General features: G+C 37.4%; 1 protein-coding gene across 1 annotated transcript in view; it reads left to right on the top strand.

Moving 5' to 3' along the window:
* Window positions 1–17,075, top strand: part of SEMA3E (semaphorin 3E) — a 130,727-nt gene extending 113,652 nt beyond the window's left edge. The window contains exons 12-17 of the mRNA XM_058804628.1: window positions 199–290; window positions 1,508–1,549; window positions 4,784–4,950; window positions 10,990–11,057; window positions 12,492–12,631; window positions 13,930–17,075. Of these exons, the coding sequence (XP_058660611.1) occupies window positions 199–290; window positions 1,508–1,549; window positions 4,784–4,950; window positions 10,990–11,057; window positions 12,492–12,631; window positions 13,930–14,382 (962 nt within the window). The 3' untranslated portion in view covers window positions 14,383–17,075. The remainder of the gene's footprint in view (window positions 1–198; window positions 291–1,507; window positions 1,550–4,783; window positions 4,951–10,989; window positions 11,058–12,491; window positions 12,632–13,929) is intronic.
* Window positions 17,076–23,824: the final 6,749 nt, after the last annotated feature.

Below are 23,824 nucleotides of genomic sequence, written 5' to 3'. Positions count from 1 at the left end.
ACAAATTGTCATATATTTCATTTTCTAAGAGTAAGAATCTTTATTAATGACAGCACAATGCAACTAAATTTTCACATTTATAAATTTCAATCCATTATCAATTTGAAGAAGTCATTTCAGGTATTTGAAGGCCATATAAATGTTTCAACCAATCATAACCTTTAATTTTGTTTTGTTTTGTTTTAAATTTGTGTCCAGATAATGGTATTGTGCTGAAAGTCATAACAATTTACAATCAAGAGACAGAATCAATGGAAGAAGTGATTCTTGAAGAGCTGCAAGTATTCAAGGTGAACTGTGTTGTATATGAAGTATATACAAAAGTCTTGAATTTTCTGCAGAATTAAAATGTCAAACAAATCTGAGGATAGTCAAATGTATAATACTCATGTGCAAGAAATTTTCTAATTATCTTGCAATTTTATTATAGGAAACCTTCATTTTCAAATGAAGTTTTTATAATGTCCCAAGTACCAAAGCATGTTGAAGCAAATCACAACTACTGCCTTTATATTTATGTGCTTGGACATTGGAGTGCAAGTTTTAATTAAAAACTTACTTAATTTTGTTTAATTTTCCCTTGTATCCAATTAAGTAATTAAAAAAGTATAACTGCACACATAAAAATGTGCCTGCTACAATCTTGGAACTTCAAATGACATCCAGGTAGAAAAAGTCCACTCAGAAAGATTGAATCAGTTAACCTGTCTCTACAGTGGGAAAACATGGGTCCTCGTGAGGCAGAACTCCATTCTCCTAAAGAATAATCTATGACTAAAGCTCAGTTCTTGGCATGTGACAAAGCTAACATAATGAAATTCTCTCAGTGAGTATCATGACATCACGTTAGCCAAATAAATCAGGAGGCTAACCTGCTTCAAGCTATAGGGAGAACCTAATATCAAAAGTTGGACATTTAAATCTGGTATCTGAATTTAGGCAGTGCAACTAATTTTTTAATTATAAATACAATATATAATTATTATTTATTGTTGCCTGTAGAGAAAATCAGAGAATTTGCCCTTCTTGATAAAGCTAGTTTTCAATAGAACTATGAGGGGCTGTGCATTGCTCCAAGAAACCTGAGCAGAGGGCAGAGAGGACAATGGTAAAAGAAGGAATTCCTGCTATTTTCGTCTTATCTCCAATGAATGTTTTGTTATAAAAACATTCCACTTTTGTTATAAGAACACTCCACTTATCACTCTCAAGCAGGACAAAAGACATTGAGTGGTGACAAGAGCTAATGTCATGTTTGACAGGGAAATTGTAGTGTTCCTGTAGCTCTGATAATCCTGAATTAAGTGTTGGCTGCTTGTTTCCAAATAAACTGTTTTAAAGCAATACTTCTGAAAGTCACTATTTCCTCACATCTTTCTTAAAGAAAGTCAAAGTATCTAGCAAAGCTGAATGTAATAAGTAAATACCAATACTATTTTACCTGATTTATTTTCATAGCAAAAATATATTCTTTTTTCTAAGCAAACAAATATCTCCTATTTTTTAGATGCCAGTTCCTATTATTTCCATGGAAATCTCTTCAAAAAGGGTAAGTATTTTGTAAGTGTGAAATGTGATGATTGTGACTCAAATGTAATGAAGCTGTAAACTGCACAGAGCTGGGTGCATGGATAGATGGACATAGATGTACATCATCTATAATGAGATCTGGTTGTATACATGTGATTGTTCTGTAATATAAACTTGTAATTGTTCTGTAATATAAACTTATGGTTATATGCTCTGTTCCTTTATCATGTATTTATGTTTTTCAATTCTAGTGGTAAATATCCTTAGCTCACAATGCCATAAATATCAAAGCAAGTGAAAACCTTTTTCATAAGTTACTGTCGTACTAATCACAGTAGGGATTAGTTTGGTGGATATGGCAATTCACAGAAAAGTTCTATGTTGATAAAAGCAGACAGACTTCAGCCCCATGGGGATATCAGCAAAAAAAGCCTTGCTGGCTCTCCCACATACTCAGTTGCCCTTTAGGGTTGTTTGGATCTGAGTTCTTTTTGAGTTTCTGAAAATTTCTGCTGATATAAACACCCAATTTATTACTCTTGTGGGTAGATTCTCTATCATATCATATCATATCATATCATATCATATCATATCAATCATATCAATCATCTCAGCATGGAGCCATTATAAACATCCAAGGATAGTTATATCTTAATGTTAAACATGTCCAACAGTGATGTTAGACATCCAATGCAATGTAGGTGCACATAGACACAGTGAAACACGGGTAACAAGGAGTGAAAACTACTTTATTAGGAGGTGTGACTGTGCCCCAAAGGGTTATTTGAGTCTTGGTGTCCAATCAACTTGCAATATTCCTGTACATAACGCAGAAAGTCAAAGTCCTGTGATGGCAATTCAGAGAAGGATTTGGGTTGAAGGATTTTGAATTATTTCCTGCCTCAATCTTTTCCCACAGACTGTGAAAGCAGCTCTGGAGACTAGATTATCCAGCACTGCACCTAAGTGATTATTTGGAGAAAGACTTGGTGTCTTTTCAGATGTTTGCCTTATCTTTAACTCTCAGTGAATTGTCATGGTTAAAGGGTTGTGTTGGAAGAGTAAAACAGATATCATAAAATATGAAGTAGCATTCATCCATTATATTAATCTCCCAAGAGATATGCTAACTCTACTAATTCAAGGCATACCTAGAAAATCTGGACAAATCTGCAAAAAAAACACAAGAGCAACCCAATAGTTGAAGAATAAACTTAATGTGAGAAGTAAAAGTAGCTTTACTTTTTCAAGAGATCAAAAAGAAGACTGAGAGAGAACAGGAGAGTCATGTATATTTTACTGTGTGAAGTGACTTCCTACTGCGTATATGAGGATTCTTAAACATTGATGGCAAAGCAATATCAGATTAAAAAACCAAGATCGGCTTGTTGAATGTAGATAAAATTATTCTTGAAATAGAATACAGTTTTCTGACACAGAGGAGAATTAAATGTTGGAATATATGTTAGGGTCAGAGTTGACACCAAGTAATTTTGTATTTAAAATCAGCAGGAACATAACATAGTTGAGCATATATGAAAAAAATGTTATATCTCAAGCATTTTCACTGATCTCTTTTGAACTTGGAGTTACTGAGCCTGTGGAGATCTCCTTGCTACCTATGTCTCCATATCTTATAACACTGACCAGTCTTCACCAAGTCGTGGTACAGTAAAATATCGCATTTCAGGCCTGAGCTTGTTATCTGCAGAGACTGGGAAAGAATGTTCTTTGATGTTCACTTGGCTAGATATCAGATGCTTCTTTTCCCTCCTGTGATTTACCAAGACTTAAGGAAGTCTTTACCCCTGCTAAAAGATAAAAGAGAAAATCTCTTCTCATATGTCTCATTGAAAGTGTTGTTCATGTCTTCTGGGACAATCACACTGCAGCACTTGCAGACAAAGAATTCCCTTCAAACAAGTATCCTAGGTTTTCTCTTCATTCCAGTTGGCAGATTGAGTTCCTGCTACTATCATCTGGTTTATCTCACCAGAAAAAGTCTTAAAGCACTGCTGTTACCAGCCTCTCCTAGTTTATTCCCCTGGCATCTCTCAAAGTTTGATTTCTATGATCTAAAGAGATATAAGAAGTATAATAAGGAAAAAGAACAGACTATCCAGATTAAAATTTATGTTTTGTGATAGACTCAATAAGATGTCAGTATTTTCCAGCTTTAAGTAACTTCAAAATACCAGATTTTGACAGCTTGATCAAAGAGTAGGAATTATGGACTAAATTTGGCCACTAGGATGAGCACAACTTAGGAATCCTTTTTCTGACTGGTAAAACTGTGGAAGTGAGCTGTGCATAAGCAGTTTCTATTGAAGTGCACAGTGCATATTTCTATGTTCAGAAAATTTGCATTCATCAGCAACAAGACATTTTCTCAAATAGCTTTCAATTCAAGCTATTCTCTTCCAAATTTATTGTGCAAGTGTCTGAAGAATTAAATTTATTATCTTTTATTTGATTTGAAAAGGACATCTATGTGAGCTCAAAAGATTCAAACAATGAATGTTAATGTTGAAAAACTCCCACCCAAACCCTGTAAATAAATACTAAAGAAGATAGCGACATGTTAATTTGTAAGGAAAGACTGCGCAGCAACAGGAAAACAATTAAATAGCTATCTGTCTATCTATCTATCTGTCTGTCTATCTATCTATCTATCTATCTGTCTGTCTATCTATCTATCTATCTACCTATCTATCTATCTATCATCTATCTCCTGTGCACTGAGAAGTTATACAAATCATAGCACTACTGTGCCTGTAAATATGTGACCATATTCTAAATAGCTACATCAAGAGTTAAATTTACTTGAAAACTCCCATTTTAAAATTGAGTTTGCTTGTAACCTTTGCATATTCGAACTTCTTTGTTTAAAGTCTTTTGTGTCAAGTTGGGGTTTTTTTGCAGATTAGTTAGGTGACAAGTGTAAAGAGGAGACATTGGAAAATATATTGATGAAAAAAAGACATGTAAACCCTTTCCTATTCAAACACAAAGCTGAAACTTCAGAAGCGAGGAAATGCCAAAATAACCTTGTTCATTTTGCCTTCTTTCTGTTTCTCTGTCCTCAGTCAGAGAGTTTAATCTGTAACCAGATATTTTCCTACAGAGTAACTCTGCCTCCCTCAGGTCACAGGCTGGAAGCACAACAAGCGACGATTAATTTAACAATTTCTGCTTTGGGAAGAGAAGTTTTAGTGGGCATTCTAGGAACCCCGTGTGGTGCTTCTTTTTGCAGCAACAGCTCTACGTGGGATCCGAGGCGCTCGTAGCCCAGGTGAAGTTCCACCAGTGCGACATGTACGGCACAGCCTGCGCCGACTGCTGCCTGGCCCGGGACCCCTACTGCGCCTGGGACGGCATCGCCTGCTCCCGGTACTACCCCACGGCAGTGCAGGCAAAGAGGTGAGAGCCCTGCTTCCCTGGCACTCTTTTTGTAAATATCTACATCAACAGGTTCTACTGCAACGCAGAGTACTTCGTTACTTATTTGTCTTATTCATCTCCCTCTCGGACATAACCCAACAGTGAGACGTTGCACTGCACTAAGGCATAGTCGTCTTCTAATTTCTCAGCAGAACCCTAGGGGATTGCAAGGAACCAAACTCACAGGAAGGCATAAACTGCAGTAGCAGGAATAAATAAAAATAATAAAAAAAAACTTTATGACTAGAGCTAAGTCATTTCATAATTATTTGCATCACATGGTAAACCCTGATTTCCTCAAACATCTTTCCGTGTCTTTGCAGCATCAGAGACCTGGTTTGGTAGTGTTATACAAGTATATCACACTTCAGTAACATATACCACAGAATTTCTAAGAAAAAGTCAAAGAAGATGCTTTGTTAGTACTTGTGACAGTGTTTACAGGGGTCTGAGGGTGAGGGAAGAGATGAGGATCTGACTCCATGTTTCAGAAGGCTTGATTTATTATTGTATGATATATATTATATTTAAACTATACTAAAAGAATATAAGAAAGGATTTAATCAGAAGGCCGGCTAAGAATAGAAAAAGAACGGAATGAACAACAAAGGTTTGTGGCTCGGATTCTCTGTCCAAGCCAGCTGACTGTGATTGGCCATTAATTAGAAACAACCCCATGAGACCAATCACAGATGCACCTGTTGCATTCCACAGCAGCAGATAATCATTGTTTACATTTTGTTCCTGAGGCTTCTCAGCTTCTCATGAGGAAAAATCCTAAGGAAAGGATTTTTCAGAAAATATCATGGCTGCAATTAGTAATATACCTTCACCAACCAAAATCCACCAGAACGAATTTTCTACAAAAGCTACGTTTTGGTTTTCTGCAGTGGATTGAAAGGCAAATTACTCTAGAGGCAAGTTCAAAGCACAGAACTGATTTGGGTGTTTTAATTCTTCCTTGTGGAGACAGTTTCTCTGTATCACCCTTCATTTATTCTTGGTTCTTGACCTTCACTCTTTCATTCAATGATTTCCTTGGGACCTGTTGTCCTCCCTTCCCTCTCAAATCCAGGTTCTGCAATTCAGCTACACAGGTCGAGTATCTATAACATGCATGTTTTAATCCAGACCTTTTCACAAAAATTAGTCAGCTTTGCCACTTATACAGAGGAATTTCTTCCCTTAATCAGCAAAATTTTGGTATTGCATAGTTCAAATAATTTCTGTGGTTTTTTAGCAATTACTCGTTTAAAAAATATATCCTTATTTATATTAGACCTACAAGGACTATAATCATAAATTTAATAAATTCCAGAGAGAGTTTTAAAAACTTGTGGAGATGCTTAAGTCCAAACAAAGTCACAGTATCCCAAATATATTATTGTTTCTTAAGGAAAATCTGAAATATGGGGCTTTGTATTTAGTTATTTTTCATCTGGCATATTTTATCTTTCCATGAACCTGGATGCACTCAAATGTATGCTGACTATTGTCAGGCATAATAGACATTTCCATACATTTTTTAAAAAAGATAATTAATCTAGTGATTTTCTCTTTGATAGCACCATTTTTTGGATAAGACACATTTAAAAAGACAAATGAGAAAGGCAGTGTGTGACTCAGCCTAACTGAGAATCTCTTGGATTTACTGCACTAAGGCATGTGTTAAACCAAGCAGGAAACCTACACAGCTTTTATAAGCAGGACTGCATCGTTTTCTTGTGCATTTTGTGAATATAGGGAAGGGAAGATGTGGACTCTGGTTGACTGCTCAGGGTGAGATGAGTCTGGTTAAAATTTTCAGGCCATGGATTAAGAAAGATGAGCAGCTATACAGTGGGCCAGGGAGATTAATGTCCTACAGTATAAGTAGAAATTGGATTATCATAATGATAAAGCATATGGGTTACTCATCTGATGATGTAAAAGTCATTTGGGAGGGAAGGGGGAGTTAAAAATTCCCCAGCAGCATTTTAGCTTGCTAGCAGTATCACCATTTATGTTGTGCAGGCTACTTGTTGACTAAGAAAAGATGAAAGGAACTCTCTGAGGCCTGGACTTTGTTGTACATGTTTCTCACCTAAGACACCTTCCAGAGTAACACCCTTTAAGTTCCCTGAAAACACATTTATCCAGGGTGGAGTGACATGGGCAGCACCCAGGCACCTTCCTGTGCCTTACCTCCTCAACATTCAGCAGGTCAGCCTCTAAAAGAAGAAAATACTGCTGCTATCTCCCTCCTTCTCTTGAGATAAGCACTGTAGCAGTGGAGAAGGGATTTGCACTCAATTGAATGTTCTTGAAGTCTGCAAAACTTGTTTTCCATATCAGAGTCTGGGGAAAACAGCCATCAGGACTAACAGTGTTGAGAGGCATGAATGGCATCTGCTTTGTTCACTTCAGGACACAGCTGAAGCTCAGAGCATTTTAAATTTAAGGCCTTACACTAACTGTGTGGCACAGGGAGAGGCAGGGACAGGTACCAGGGACATGTGTATGGAAGTTGATTTAGGTTGCTTTCTACCATGTGAAGAGTACCAGGGGACAAGGCAGGTCCCGGCAGAGAGTGTGGAGCTCTCTGATACCAAGAGGCACTGACTGGTTGATAATCCTGCCATGGGTTTTAATTTAATTCATGCCACATCCCCGAGCATTCATGTCTTAGTCTGGCCTTGTCTCAAGGCTCCAAATTTCTGCTCAATCTGTACATGGTAATACAAGTAATGTAAGTGCAATTGGAGAGTACTTGTTTCTCCTCTTCCTGATACCTGTCCCTTTATTGGAGTCATAGAGTTGTGCCTTACATTGCAACACACTTGAGCTGACCCTAGTACCACCTGTCTCTGCTCAAATGTGGCCTTAATTCTGTACATTTATCTGTTCTTTTGATCTGTAAGAGCAGTGCTGTTAGTGGGTAAGGGCTCTGCTCAAAGCTCTCCTTTTAATTCCAGTCCTACTGGTGAAGAATTGAATTGGGGCAGGGATGTACAATGTGTCCTCCCCACTTTGGTCCAAATGCTGTCTGCTTTAGATGCTGATGCCTCCAAGGTACAACAGTGTTTAGAGTAACATTAAATAGAAGTCTGTAAACTAAAGCATGTAACAGATGTAGAGAGAAGTGAAGCATAAATATAAAAATCTTATGCTTGGCCTCTGGTATTAATTTTTTAAATTGTGAAAATCCTTGTACATGTATATCCTGGAATAACTAATTAAATGTGGGATTTAATCAGAAAAAATAAAAACTGAGTCCAAAATCCCATATTTTGATGAAGGCAGCACAACACAGCACAATTCCATGCTAATTACAGGTGTGTGGCTCCTGAATACTGCAAATACCTCAGATGGCAGAAGGAATTTCTACTGCATTCAAATTTCATGAAGTGCACTTGAGAAACCAGAGGTCCAGAACTTAAATGCTTTACTTCACTATTAGCTCTGCATTCTGATTTAGTCAGTTTCAATTTTTATCTAAACAAGCACCAGATTCTACGAGTGAGATTCTTTGATGTATCAGCTCACCATCCAGGCTGAAAAAGGTCTGAAGTAATTTAAAAATGTCTTTGAACTTGGGTAGGCATTGTGTGATTCTTTAGCTAATTTTTAGAAGCTGACAGTCTCTCCCCTGCCTCCTCTCCCTCTCTGTTTTCTTTCTCCATCACCCACTCCACCAGCAGGCACGCAGTCTACTGATTTACTTATGTAAACATAGTGGTGCCTTTTCTTCCCAAGACTTCTTGATTTTGCCTCATACATTCCTGGGAAATAATAAAGAAAAATGAAAATTATGATGATGGTAATGATGATGATGACTGTGTTGCTTTCTTGCAGATCATTTTTACTAGGTTTCTGGAAGCACAGAGTTAAGGGCTGAAATCTAAATCAATGAAATTATAGATTGCAAAAGATACTTCCCAAAATTCACTGCATTTGTTAATCACTGAAAATTGTTCCTTACAGTAATTTATCTCAGGCATTGTCTGATAATCTATTATTCTGAGTAAAATAATTTCTAAGAAAAAATAATACCAGGCTTATGTCAGTATTTGTGAGATGAGTTTATCTCCCAGCATCTCCCTCTCTTTCAGCACCTCTCCCTTTTTGCCTTCTATTTCAGAAAATAGTAAGTGAGGGCACTGAAAATAGTAAGTGAAGGCACTGAAAATAGTAAGTGAAGGCACTGTATCTTCCCCAGTCTTCACAGCTGCAACAGTAAAATTCCATCAAGCAAACATTTCTTTTTCTTTAATGATTCTGACAACTGGAGAAATAATCCTGTTTTACAGAACTAATTTTTTGTTAGCTTTACAGTAATCTTAAGGAACTCATGAGTAAATAGAACCTACTTGCTACCTGTTCCTGCTAGATAGGGCTGTTGGACCTTACAGCAGCAGGATGGTTGCATATCCTATAGTGTTTGTGTACATTTGTGCAGCAGAATGTCTCTTCTGAGTAATCCACACACACAGACTTGCAAACCTGTGACAACATTTATCAGCACTGACACTACACAATGCAATGACAACACCCAGGGCAGAATAAGGCCCAGTTGCTACCTCTGTTTTTCTTTAATAGGATGCAAGTATTGTTAGCATTTCTCTCTAAAAGCCCAATGCAGTCTTCACTGAATTTCCAGATTCCCCTGAAACAACAATGGAAAAACACTGGTTCTTCTCTGAATATCAGTGGAGGTTAATCTTTGTCCACCAAGAACACTGGATCATATGGGTGACAAAACTCAGAAAATAATCACTGTCTACAGCCAGATTAAAAATAAAATTAGTAACATCCACGGACAAGACTTTTAGGTGGTATAAATCTAAATAGTTTCTGTAAATTCAATTTGTGAAAAATTAAAATTTTATCTTTTGGGTTTACATAGAACTGGAGAACAACCTTATTTCACTAATAAAATGCAAAGAATAACAGAACTCTTTGACTTTGTTTGTTTCTAATGTAATTTTTACTGTACACATACTTACTGTGTAAGATTTGCTGCACTGCACATTTCTTCTGTTAATGTCTTATGTATGGCATTGGCAATACTGTATAGAATTACTCTTTATGCAAATATAGGAACAGTATCCTCAGAAAAACTACATTTGAGGTTGTTGGACATACTAATGTAGCAAGATACAGCATTCCTATAGGCTCTTTTATTTCCCAGGTAAACAATCCTAGATTTATTTATCAAGGCACTCAAAGAAAATAAATGCTATATGAAGGCAAAATTATTTTGGGAATACACTATATAATAATGGGTTTAATTTTTTTTTTTCTGTAAATGCAATAAAAAACTCAAACCTCAAAAGTCAGAATGATTTTTCTTTCAAAAGGACTTGTATTTTTTCCAGGTCAAAAACAGGGCTCACATGTTCTGACTGCAGTTCTTCTTCCACCAGTTCACTTTCTAAGCATGGTCATTCATGAATCTGTATATTTCCCTGTTGAGAAAAACGAGCTCAGTAACTGTCTGGTACAAAAGTGAAATAAAATAAAGTGTTTCTTCCACACGTTGAGACTCTCAAGTGAAGAAAAAACAAACAAAAAACCATGAGAGTAAAGGATAAAAGAAGTACCATCACATCCATGGGAAACTGTGCTGAATTAAAGAAAATTTCCTTCCTTTCTGGAGATAGAGAGAGAGAGAGAGAGAGAATGCAAAGGCAGGCTAAAGGTCCCTATGACTGAGTGTTACCCAGTCAGTTCAAAGGATCTTGTTTTCGTATTTATAACATTAGTATAGTTATATAAAAAATGGACACATATATAGTTTTATATATAATTGTACCTCTTATCCAGACAAGCATGTTTTTTTCAGACACACGACTCCCAGTAGGCTGAGTGGAGACAGAATACTGCTTTATAAATAGGCACTTCTCACAACAGTGGTAAATTGTTAGCAATCAAGGTTTAACTCCTGAAGTTTTTAATGAAGGCTAATTTAGCATAAGCCAAACAACATGTAAGCTAAACGTTTTGTCTTAAACAACTGCACTTTTTTTTTCCCTGCAGACGTTTCCGCAGACAAGACGTTCGGCACGGGAACGCGGCGCAGCAGTGCTTCGGCCAGCAGTTCATTGGTAATCTGTTCAAATGCACAAACGCTTGTAAAGGCCTGGAACAGCCAGCACAGGGTTTGCCAGGAACATGAGCCAGACCATGATCTCAGCTGCTGTTTTCACTGGCATGTTCCTGTCATGTTGTAAGAGCCGTGGGGCTGAGCCCCTGCCATCCATGTCTCAGTGGGTGACATCCCCAAACGTTCATGTGGTGCTGCAGCAATGACATGCAGACTAAAGATGTGCAGAGTGCATCCCAGTGGCTCCCAACAGGAAAAAAAAAGAAAAGCAGAAAGATGAGGCAAGAATAATAAACAATAAATAGAGCTGCATTCTGAAATGTGCATGAAGTAGTCAGGACACTTAAAATTTAAGAACAGCCATGAGCAGTGACATGACAGAATAAAAATGTGTATTTATGATCAAGTTTTCTCTTAAAAAAATAAGACAGAGTACTGTTATCCAAACCTTGATAAATGAGGATTTCAAGCATGGGTATTAGGAATAGAAAACCAGAATAAAACAATTGCGTGGAAATGCTCTGTAATTTGCAGGATAATATTCAATGCATTTATAGAAGAAAAAAAAAACATTAAAGTTTCTTCTATAGTAATATTCAGAGAAACACTATTTTAAATATTAACATATATATATTTTACATATATATATTTTTACATATATATATAATTTATATATCCATTGGATTATATTGTACATGCTGGAAAATTATGTTCCAATATTAAGTGCTAATTCTTCCACAAGTTTAAAATACAACAGAGAAATCACAATTATATAAAACAGTGTATTTTTTTAAGATATAAAGCTGTTTGGGCTCAAGAATCTTTTTCACTATTATGGAATAAAATGGTTTCATTAATGAAGCAGTTGGTTTTGTCCAGTGTAACAACTAGTTTATCTTCCTCCAGATGTTTTGTTGGATTGAAAACAGATTTGAGTTTTGATTTTATTCTTTCACCTTGTTTTTATTAGCACCCTTGGGCCCAAACTGTACATTCAGTTAATACATGTATAGCATGGATATGTAAAATATTGGTTAGAGTATTTATAATATCATTCTGCAAACAGTTATGTGCTGTAAATATCCCTAAAAAATTAAATTTTTTTTATTATATTCAAACATGTTTTGAATCCTTCTGTTTCACTGAGTGAAAACGAAATTAACTATTCATAAGAACCAGGTGCAAGCAATTAGCAGTGTGAAAGGCCGAGATCTGTTTCTCTGTAATGTTAGGTGAGTCAGCACAATTTGGTCAGATGGTGTGAAAGCCTCAGATGATGGGAAAGTTCATTTAGCAGGTCAGATCTTCCTTAGACATTACTCTCCAGTCACTGTCTGGCTGTCTTGGAATTAAGCTTCACTTCTAAAAGCAAATGTACATTGAGTGTTACAAGTACTTGCAGTAACATATTTTTGAAACATTTTTTTCCTTCCAGGTGAAGTTCTGGAGAAGACTGAGGAAAGACTTGTTTATGGAATAGAGTACAACAGCACCCTTCTGGAGTGCACCCCTCGGACCTTGCAAGCAAAAGTCATCTGGTTTGTCCAGCGAGCACATGACACTAAGAAGGAAGAGGTAGAAATATTCTTATAGACTAACTTTTTTCAACAAAAGAGCCCTTTGTTAGGAACATTACACCTTCACTGAATTTCTGCCACCAGTTGCTGAAATGTATATGGGTGCCAGGGAAAATCACTATGTTCATCTGGTCTTTTGAGTTAATAGACCTGAGAATTTCACCTGGTGTTTGCATTCAACATCTTGAATGCAGATGTTAAACATGTAGTGAAGCTAATTTAGGATCTCAAAACAAAGGAAAATCCATCACTTCTCTCGGTATGTTTTTGCAGGTAGGAAATGTGTATGTATTATTTCCAGTGTTAGTCTAGCTTAACTTCTATTCATTCTTGCTGCCTCACCCATTTATTATAAATTTTTTGCAAATGAGTGTTGGTGGATTCTCTGCTCCTTTTAGGTGTATTTTACCATTATGAAAGTTCTTCATAAGTGCAATCATATTCATTCCTCCATACCTCTCTGATACATGTCAATGTAGCTATCACTGCAGAGTGGAGGAAGAGAATCACCTCCCTTGGCCTGTTGGCCACACTTCTTGTTATCCAGCACAGGATGCAGTTGGTTTTCTACAAGTGGACATGGCCAGCTCTCATCCAGTTCCTCACCCTTCAGTACTGCCAGGTCCTGAGTTCATTCTCTTCAGGGCTGCTTTGGATCCCTTCATCACTCAGTACTTCTACTTAAATTCATCACCTTACTGTTAAATGGAAAGCTGAGGATACCATTTTCCTAGCCATTCCTGCTGCTGGATTAGACAGCTCAGAGCTCCCTGCTTGCCAACATCTAGCAATGTCTCATAGTCAATTCTGAAACCCTCAGGAGCTGTAGGAAAAACTCAAACAGCAAACTCAGAACTGGGGCTTTAAGATCACAATGGTCCTGCTTTTAAAGATGCAAATACTTTTATGAATGTCTCCTCAAAAGCATACCAGTCTATAAAAGAGTTCACAGGGATCCTTATCAAAGGTCAGCTGGCAAATGCCCTTTTTTTTCCATCCAGTGGATAATTTGCATGTTTCTAACTTATTTCCCTCTGTCTGCTTCACTATATGCTCTTCCATGCTTCCCAGATTCTTTAGATTGTTCTACATTTGCAACTCAATCTCTTCTTTATTTCAAGTAAATATTTTTGTTATTACAAAAAACACTCTGAATTAAAAATTTGTAGATCTCTAATCTTACTCTCAAAATTTATTATTACAGTCATGAAAGTACAGTTCAGAAATAATTGAATTGGTTTAATGTAATAGCAAAGGCCTGTGCTCTATAACTGCATTTTATGGTTTTTTTTCCAGGTGAAGACTGATGATAGAATAATAAAAATGGACCTTGGCCTTTTATTCCTGAAGCTGCATCGACTGGATGCAGGGACTTATTTTTGTCAGACAGTGGAACACAGCATTGTTCACACTGTCAGGAAAATCACCCTGGAGATAGTCGAGGAGGAGCGTGTAGACGAAATGTTCAATAAAGACTACGAGGAGGAGATCCCTCACAAAATGCCATGCCCAATGCAGAGCAGTATACCTCAGGCTTCAAAGCCATGGTATAAGGAATTTCTTCAATTGATAGGTTACAGCAACTTCCAGAGGGTGGAAGAATACTGTGAAAAAGTGTGGTGTACAGATAAGAAGAGAAAAAAGCTGAAAATGTCTCCATCCAAGTGGAAATATGCCAGCCCTCAGGAGAAGAAGGCAAGGATCAGGCCAGAACATTACCGGCTGCCCAGGAACATAGCTGACTCTTGATGGACAAAATCTATCCACTGTTTCTGAGCAAAATTTTATTTGGACTTAAGAGGGAGAAATCAGTGTTGGTTTGAGTAAATTTCACAGGTTTATATATGTAAAATATTGGGACTGAAAACAAAAATGCTATGGTAAGTTATATTGTACACTCATGATGACTGTTTAGAAGCATTTTAAACAAAATCTTCCCAACTATCTGGTTCTAAGTAAATGCAGAGTTTTGCATTAGGGAGACATGACAATCTTCAGGTTTTGAGTGCTTGAATCAGTTCCCTGTGTGGATCGTGCTTGCGCTGTATATTGTTGCACATGATGGCATATTTAACAAATTCAAATAGCTAAACATTCACAAGTGGATGAAAAGTAAGATAAGAGGTATCTTTTCTTTCACAAATTTCTCATGCTTCTGAAAGCAGCACGTCTTAAGATCTTATTCCTTTTGATTGTGACCTGTCTGAGTTCATCACTGAGAACAATGAGATGTGTTAATACAGTGTACTGCTACTTGTAAAGATAGCGAAGGGAAATTCTATTTACTTCCCACCTTTTTTTTCAGTATCAGCTATTTATGAAGCACAGTGTGCTCCCACAGCTAAATGATATTGCCTAGTAACTTCATGTAAGCCACATGCATGCTGAGAACACAGACAGAATGAAATTCATCAATTTATCTACATAAGAAGTTGAAATAATGGTTTAGATAGAAAACGAGTCCATCTTGTTTCTGTACATTGCCTTAGTGGACACGAATTAAGGGATCGCCCTCTTGTGGCTATAGAAAGCAAAACACGATATTTAAATTACTTTTTTTTGAAGAAATATGTGTAAGCAAAGTATTACTGAGATCCCCACTGGTTTGCTTTCAGCAGACACTTTTAGTCTCCATGTGCTAAAGCCACAGCTTTAGAAGACAGCGTTGGAAGTAATTTTCACTGGGAAGGCAGCGTTTTAAATAAGTGATGCTTTATGTTGATAATATGTTTTTGGGGTAAAATGCAGTCATAAAAAGTTAGGATGCAGATTAAAAACAAAGCCAGCATTATGCAGCTGTGTTTCTACAGTTTCAGGATCTGGTCCACATAAACCTTTTTCTGATGTGTGATCTCTGTTCGAAAGGGCTGCTTTGCTCCTCTTGTGAGTGATATCAGGAAAGGAGATCAAAAGAACTAAGTCATTTGCAATCTAGGTCTCACAAGATTGACTTAAAAAAACGTATATATGTGTGTATATATATATATAAAATAGTGTGTATATATACATATATATTTATATATATAAGAAAAGCTTGCTTTAAGAAACCAGATCCGAAAATGCAGAACACCCAGTATTTTAATACCTGAGAAATTTAATATTACAACATGAATTGGATTGGAGATTTTTTTAATTAAAATTTTAAATAAAAAGGGGAAGTAAAACACAAGTTAAGAATAAATACAAGTTAATTTAAACACAAATAAGTAAAAAATTAGTTTATTCCTAAAATAAAAACATGATGCCAGTAGGGGGAGTAGCCAAGCTGATCCAAATTTTTATGCCATGAAGAAAATATACAAGGGATTCATCACCTACAAAGAGTTTCATGGTCCTGGAAGAGTGAGAATTAGCAGCCTGGGTAGCAGAGGTTTGTGGTTTGCTGTGTTCCCAAGGGCAGCAATCAGTGCTAACCCAGAGTTTTCCAAGCAGGCTGTTTGTGAGAGGAGCTCACAGCTGCTGACAGGACCAGTGAGCTTTGCTGAGCTCCTCTGGGAGCTGGGACTGACTCTGGAAGGAGCACATGGCACACTGTCGGCAGCCAGAGTGTGAGGAAAACACAGGGTTTCACCTGGTGTGGGTATAACGTGAATGAATCTTCATCAGCCTGTAGGGGGATCGGGTATCTGGGGGTTTGCACTTTGTTTAGCTACAATATCTCTCTAAGAGATGGGACTGGACACTCTGCAGATCCTTGCATGAATTCATGCAGTTGCTAGATTTGGTCTGAGAGAGGAGACTGGATGAACTCGTGTTTCTGGGACAGTTAAATGGGTCTTGGTTGCATGGAGGATCTCCTGTTTGTTTACAGCTGTATGGGAAGCACCAGCAGTGTGAGTTGTGGCAGAGAACACAGAACAAGCATCCCTGATCTGAACTTAATGCCCTATACAAACCTCACTAACACCCTTGGTGAAAAACTTCTAAAACACTACTAAAATCCTTTTCTCATGAATTATGGAGTTCCCTTCTTTTAAACAACAATGTGATTTATTTGTATTTCTTTATTCATTTGCAAGTATCTAGTGCTAAATCATTAATGAATGATTAGAAGGGAATTACAGCATCTCAGCCTCATAGACCAAATATAACTTTGTGTTTTATTCTGTGAGATTTCAGGTGGAAATCATCTTATATGGAAATCAGGATTCTTGATTTAATATGAGAGTGTATATTTTTAGCTACCCATCCCTTCAGTGTTTACATGTGGAGAATTGCATTATCTTTTTATTTTCCTTTTAAAACTTACATTTTTGTCTTATACCTTGTTCCTTTCATGGTTGCAATGCCTGTGAGAATTCAGAACCACAAGGTCTTGTTCAAAGAGTGCTCAGACATCTATGGAAGAAGAGAAAGCATGACTGTATTTTGGAAGGATGTGCACAAATGTGCATTTAGCACAACGTTATTTAAAATGCTTCTTTGTATATTTGGGGGCCATTGTCTGCTTCTTATCATTATGAGTTTGATGTATTTTGTATGTGCATGAAGTGGTCAAATTATAAATATAATTAAGAACCATATTTGGCTGAAGTAATCTGTATTATTTCTTATAATTTATTTTCCCCAAACAGCATGATTATCTGCAGCTCGCTAGTCACACATTGTTAATTTCAGATGTCCTTCACCATGCATTTTATGAGCAGAGACCACAGATAAGGACAGCAAGATGTATGTACAGAGTTGACAAATGGGAAATGTGGCACACAGGGTAATGAGTAGATATAGTCTGCCTGATGCATGAATGTACTTTGAGAGTGGAACATGGTCACTTAAGCCCAGAAGATGCTAACCAATGGAAATTCACTGAGAAGCCACAATTTGGATAAAGCTTTGGGCTCTATCCTGTTTCATGGTGAAGGAAAATCCAGAGCACTTGGATTAACACTTCCTTTGCTTTGCTCTTGCTCTTTGTTGTCAATGAGATTTCTGCCACCTGGTACAGACTGCTGTGCTCTCAGACTCTCTTGGGACATCAGGCCAGGGGGTCTTAACCTGATGTGCAACTCGTGCCTTGAATATCTCAAAATGGGCTTTAAGGATATTCACTGCTGTTCTGTAGCATGAAACAGATCTCCTTCTGTAGGCAATCTAGAACAATAATTGCCCTGAAAGGGAATTATTCAGGTACCTGAATGGCACAAGTAAGCATCATATTTGAAAAAGTACTTGAATCAATATAATTAACATAGATATAGAGTTTCTCTTGTTCTTTTATTTTCTCTTAAATTTCAAGAATATTCTGGTTTGGGCTGGTGTAGAGTTAATTTTCTATTTCTCTTCACAGTGGCTGCTGTGAGGAAATGTTTTGGATTTGTTCTGAACACAGGGTTCATAATACAGAGAGGGTTTTAACAAAAGAATTTTCTTTTTTAGTTGTTGTTGGGGTTTTTTGGCTTTTTGTTTTTTGGTTTTGTTTGTTTGTTTGTTTTTGTGGGGTTTTTTATGTTTGGGGTTTTTTTTTGTTTTTGTTTTTTTTAATTGCTGAGCAGGGCTTACACAGAGCCGAGGCCTTTCCTTGCTTTTCGTACTGCCACACTGGTGAGGGACTCGGGGATGTGTGAGAGGTTGGGGGCAAATACAGCTGGGACAGGTGACCCAGACAAATATTCCAAACCATGTGACATCATGGTCAGTTTAGGAAGTGAGCAGAAGAAGGAGGTTGGGGGAAATTTGGAGTAATGATGTTTGTCTTCCCAAGGCACTGTTATGTGTGATGAGGCCCTGCTCTCCTGGAGATGGGAAACAGTGAATTAATTCCTTGCTTTACTTTGCTTGTGTGCATGGCTTTTGCTTTCCCTTAAACTTTCTTTACCTCAACTCACAAGTTTTCTCTGTTTCACCATTCCAGTTCTCTCCCTGATCCTGCTGGTTTGAGAGCAAATGAGTTTCTGCACTGGGGCTTGGTAGCTGGCTGGTTCTTAACCCTGACAGGGGAAAAAAAATTCAATTTTCTCCTAAATGTCAGTCAGTCAGGTTCCCTCTTTAAAAACCCCAAACAAACAGTAATCTCCTTATTCTACCTTGGAGCACTGAGGCTGGAGTTATTTATGCAACTTTATATCTCTGAGTCCAGAAGGCACAAATGCCTCTGAAACCTGCACTGTCCAGATAAGAGGCACTGAAAGTGAGCTTTTTTACAGCTGTAACCAAGCAGGATGCCTGCAATTCCTATCAGCCCTGGAATCCTGTTCACTTCACCAAATTACTGCTTTTATTGGAGAATTCCTGTTCAGCTGACATGAGTATTTATTGTAAATGAAGCCATGATTGGCAAGTTTTCCCTTTGGGAGATATTTTTTTTATACTTTCAATGAATGATTTTTTTATTATTATTAATTTTTTTGAGGAAATAGTTTATCTAACTAGCACTATAAAGATGGCAGAGCTAGCAATGTCAAGTAAACCTCTTGGCACTATGAATTCATCAGTTATCTACAGTGATGGACATATTGAAGAACGCATTTTCCCAACATCAACCTAATCCATTACTGCAATTGCATTTCACAAAAGAGCTTTTCTCCTTTGAGATATGGCTCTCATGTAGTGTTGAACCAGGAAATACTTTGTTAAGCATTTGTGCACATGTGCTTACAATTTGCTGTAGTGAGAGTAGCAGAGGAGAGCACAATTGAACAAATTTACAGCACAGAAGCCTCATCTGCCTAATTCCTAGATTTCTTGAGGTTCTTAGAGATGCTCATCTAGAAAAAGCACATGTGGTTGCAGGAGGAGAAGCCTGGATCAATAAATGGTTTTGTGCAACACAAATCCTGTTTCAGGACACCTGTGGGCTAAGGATCCTTTGTGAACTTGTTTCAGCAGATTTCCCCAATGGCAACACGCAGAAAACTCCATTGAAACTAAACATCTCTTTACTTGCAACGTCAGTTAATTCAACAGCAGTATCTCATGTCTTTGAAAGTGTTTTTGCACATCTTTGGAAAGCTGTTTTAAGAATAGTCCAGGGTTACATTTAATGTGGCTGCATTTGTTGCTTATAATTTATGAACTCCCAGAATATCTGTGGCCAATTTGGGTTTCAGCATTTCCATCATACATGCAGCTCATGATGATTTTTTTCTCACTTTGAAGAATCACATTTGCCAAGTCCCTTCAATTGGACTTTAAGTATGTCTGTGAAGGCACATAATAATGTCAATAACCATCATTATCATCATAAACCACAACAGCTATAATTCACTGTCTTCTCCCTTTCGCAATAATAAGAGCTGAAATTGGCAGACTAGTGCACATGATTAATGCACTATGAACTTTTCCTGCATTTTAATTTGCTAGGTGTATTAAAAAGTGCTGTTAATCAGAACCTGAAGAATGCACTGTGGACCTTATCATAATCAAGGTAATATAAATATTCCACCTGTAGCTTTAATTCAAGCATACAGAACATTAGTATTTAATTTAATGCATTTTCTTCTGCTTAAATGTTTTACTTGATACAATATTACTCTTCAATCATTAAAAAAAAAATCAACATTTGATAGTGCTTTTTACATTTGAAGTCAGCTTAGCTTCACAATAGCCAACAGAGGGATGAAAATATGTTTTTGCATCCTTTGATGTCTTCTTCACAGACCCTTATCTCTTACTTATCTCTCTTTTTTTCTTTTTTTTTTTTTGTGAGGAGAAGGGGGAAAATATGAGATTTTGATTGTATGTTTGGGAGGTTGTATTTTTAAAAGTTCTTCCATTCTAACTGTTGATGAAAAAGGAATATAAATTTTTAAACAGCAATCTGTCCTTTTAAGATGTGTTCATTATAATAGAGAGGATTCATCAGATTAACTCCACCATGATTACATTTCAGGTAAACAAAAAAATTATTTCAAGGTGATTTTTGTCTCAAAATAAATACTCAAAAATATTAGAGCTATCAATATATATGAAAATATGGTAACAACTTCTCAGCAATTTTGACTTAAAGAACTACTAAAAGTCACTGGAGAGGGTGACATTGACAGCATTCAACAAGAAAATATATATTGCACAACAGTTTTATTCAGAGGGACTTTTTTAAATTGTACTCTCATCTCTCATAGATCATATTTCATTAGAGATTAATTTTAAGAAACCATTATTATTTATATTTTCTTAGAATCTGGGAAATTAAATTTTGGCACACTTTTACACCATATTTCTGTAAAAAACAGATAATAATGAACCTGAAATATAATTTTCAAGTAGGATCTGCCTTTCTATATTCTGCCTTTTAATCATCTTGGAAAAGATCAGAGATGAGATTTTTTTATCATCTGAAAACAATAGTATTCTTTTTTTAATGTGCACTGACATTTTTAGAGTGTGTACATGGAAATAAAATTCATTTAACCTCCAATATATAAAATTATGGCTCCCCCAGCCTACAACATCATGCTGTCTGTTCTGTGCTGGGACTTTTTGACTATTTTCCACACTTTTGTGTCATTGTTTCCTGAATTTCATTAAATTGCAGTTGCAGTTGTCACAGGTCAGCTGGCAGGTGAATATTTGGCTGTGAGTTATTTATATTGGTGTGGGGTTAGTGTCTACAATGTTATAAGAACTGCTCACCCGCAGAAGCTTTTATGAAAGATTTTAAGTTGTGACTTTTTTTATCATCATTCCTGTGCCTGCATGGATTATGAAAAGTGGAGAAGTTTTTAATTGCAAAGATAATATGTTCCAGAAAGGCAGAAACACATTTTATTGGAAAAAGAAAAAGAAAGGAAAGGAAAGGAAAGGAAAGGAAAGGAAAGGAAAGGAAAGGAAAGGAAAGGAAAGGAAAGGAAAGGAAAGGAAAGGAAAGGAAAGGAAAGGAAAGGAAAGGAAAGGAAAGGAAAGGAAAAAGTTTTGCATCCCATGCATCCTTTTCAAAGCACCTAAAATGTGCAAATTGTGAAACCACAGAGGAAAAGGAATTGCAAGAGTGGCCTTTCTAACTTTGGTCTGTGTCTTTGCTGGTGAAAAGAGAGTCAGTATGAACTCCATCCTCTTCAACAGCTGCTGGTTTGGCTAAAGCTGCCAAGAGGATTGCCACATCCCCTGCTTGTGCAAGGGAGTACATCCCCAAAGGGATGATTTTTGCCACTGGTTGTTTTCAGGGTGCTGCTGTGCAGCTCTGGTCTGATCCAGTGTGCTGGTTTGCCCAAAACCCCTACATCCAGCCTTAGACAGCACATGGATGGAGAAGTCTTGTGGGGACATTGCAAAAGCCATATGGCAGGAGCAAAGGTGCTGTGGGAAGACTGGTATGAGGGGAAGCCTTTCTCATTTACAGTTCACTGCATTTGATACTGTGCAATGCAGGGAAAGAGGCAGAAAAAAGAAATAATTGTTAGCACCTTCTGTAGTTTGAATTTTCCCTCTTGGAAAGCCAGATTCACAGAATTAAAATTAAGTGAATGGCATCTTTGGACAGCAGATGCCATATGCTCCACAGAGCTTTCAGTTGCAAAGCTGAGACGGCCATCAACACTGTAATTGCACAAAGGCCACAAGAAAAAGAGAATATATCAATCTTTAACTTGGTGGGAGCTGAATATGAACATGAGCTAAACTTTCAAAGGTTGCAGAATAATCATGTTAGCCCCCATTCTATTCAGGCTCTAGAGGAAGTGTGTTTGCTTTCCTTTCACTAGACATAAGGCTATAAAGGACTTAAAAGGAAGGAGAGATGAAAAAGAGACTGATCTCTTTCTTGTCTCATATTTAGTCCATCTTCTACATAAGAATTTGTGGGTTTAAGCCACATAAAAGCAATGTATCAAATGAAGCAATTAGTCTATTTTTGTGGCCATAAACAAAAGCCACACTGTGGGAAATCTCTTCTTACCTGAAACTGAACCTTCCTGTCATCAGCATAATAAAGGCTGTTCCCTCACACAAGATCTAGGCAGGCAAAAAGACCAAGGTCTGAATAATTAAGGGCATAGCCAAGGCAGTGATTTATGCAGCACAGATGGTGTGTCTTTCTTTAATGCATACAAGACTTTTACCTGAAATAGGTAAAACCACCCTGATGAGTTTGAAATCAGTAGCTACTTTGCAATAGAATTAAAGAAGTTTCTTCTCGGTTTCTTTGGAGACAAACTATTCTGTTTCTTTCAGCGAGAGCTGGCTATTGTGAGAGACTGAAATGTTAATGACTCAAAAAAAAAAACAAACCACAGGGTTCTTTGCTGAGGCCATGTTTGCACCCCCAGAGAGGGACGAGGTGAGTTTTTGGGTGGGTAATGACGAGACTCTGGTCTGCATTAGACAGATGGGGTGAACAATCACTACCAGAGGTTACAAACTTGGCTTTAAGACCAATAAGAGACAGATCCTGAAAGGTGGGATGGTGCTTTTTATCATGCCAATGGCCCTCCCCTTCACAATTTATTCAGTGGTAAACACACACACACCTTCCCCCTCTTCTCCTGGGGAAGTTCCTAAAAGAACCAGATGGATGGTTGCACCCAAAGAGTTGCAGTCAATGGCTCAGTGTGCAAATGGAGATCAGTCAAAAATGGCCCCCCTCAGGGGACTGAGACATCTTCAACACCTTCATTAATGACAGACAGTGAGACTGAATGCACCCTCAGCATGTGAGGGACACCAAACTGAGTGGTGAAGTTATTTGCCAGAGGGACCTGGAGTGGGCCCATGAGAAACTCATGTAGTTCAACAAGGCCTAGTCCAAGGCCCTGCACTGGGGTCAGGGCAAACCCCAGCACCAGGACAGATTGGAGCATGATGGGGTTAAGAAAAGTATTTGGGGATATCAGGAGAAGAAAAATTCAGCAAGACGTGGCCATGTTGACCTGCGGATTATCACTTTCTACTCTGCTCTTGAGTGACTCCACCTGGAGTACTGCATCCAGCCCTGGTGTCCCCAGCACAGCAAAGACCTGTTGGAGCAGGTTGAGAAGAGGGCTTGGAGTTCAGCCTGAAGAAGAGAAGGCTCTTGGGAAACAGTATTTTGGTCAATATACAAAGGGGGCTTATAAGAACAATGGGGAAGACTTTTTACTAGGGTGCATAGTAACATGACAAGAGCTAATGATTTTAAACAGAAGGGGGGTAGAGTTAGATTTGATTTAGATTGAATAAAGGAAGATTTTTTGAGGGTTTTTTTTTGTTTGTTTGGTGGTTTGGGGTTTTTTTTTTTGTCTTTTTTTTTTTGTGAGACACTTCAGACACATAGGTTGCC

Source organism: Ammospiza caudacuta, chromosome 5, assembly GCF_027887145.1.
Source record: "Ammospiza caudacuta isolate bAmmCau1 chromosome 5, bAmmCau1.pri, whole genome shotgun sequence".
NCBI lineage: Eukaryota > Metazoa > Chordata > Aves > Passeriformes > Passerellidae > Ammospiza > Ammospiza caudacuta.
The sequence above is the reverse complement of the archived record's forward strand: the minus strand, read 5'-3'. Positions and strand labels throughout refer to the sequence as shown.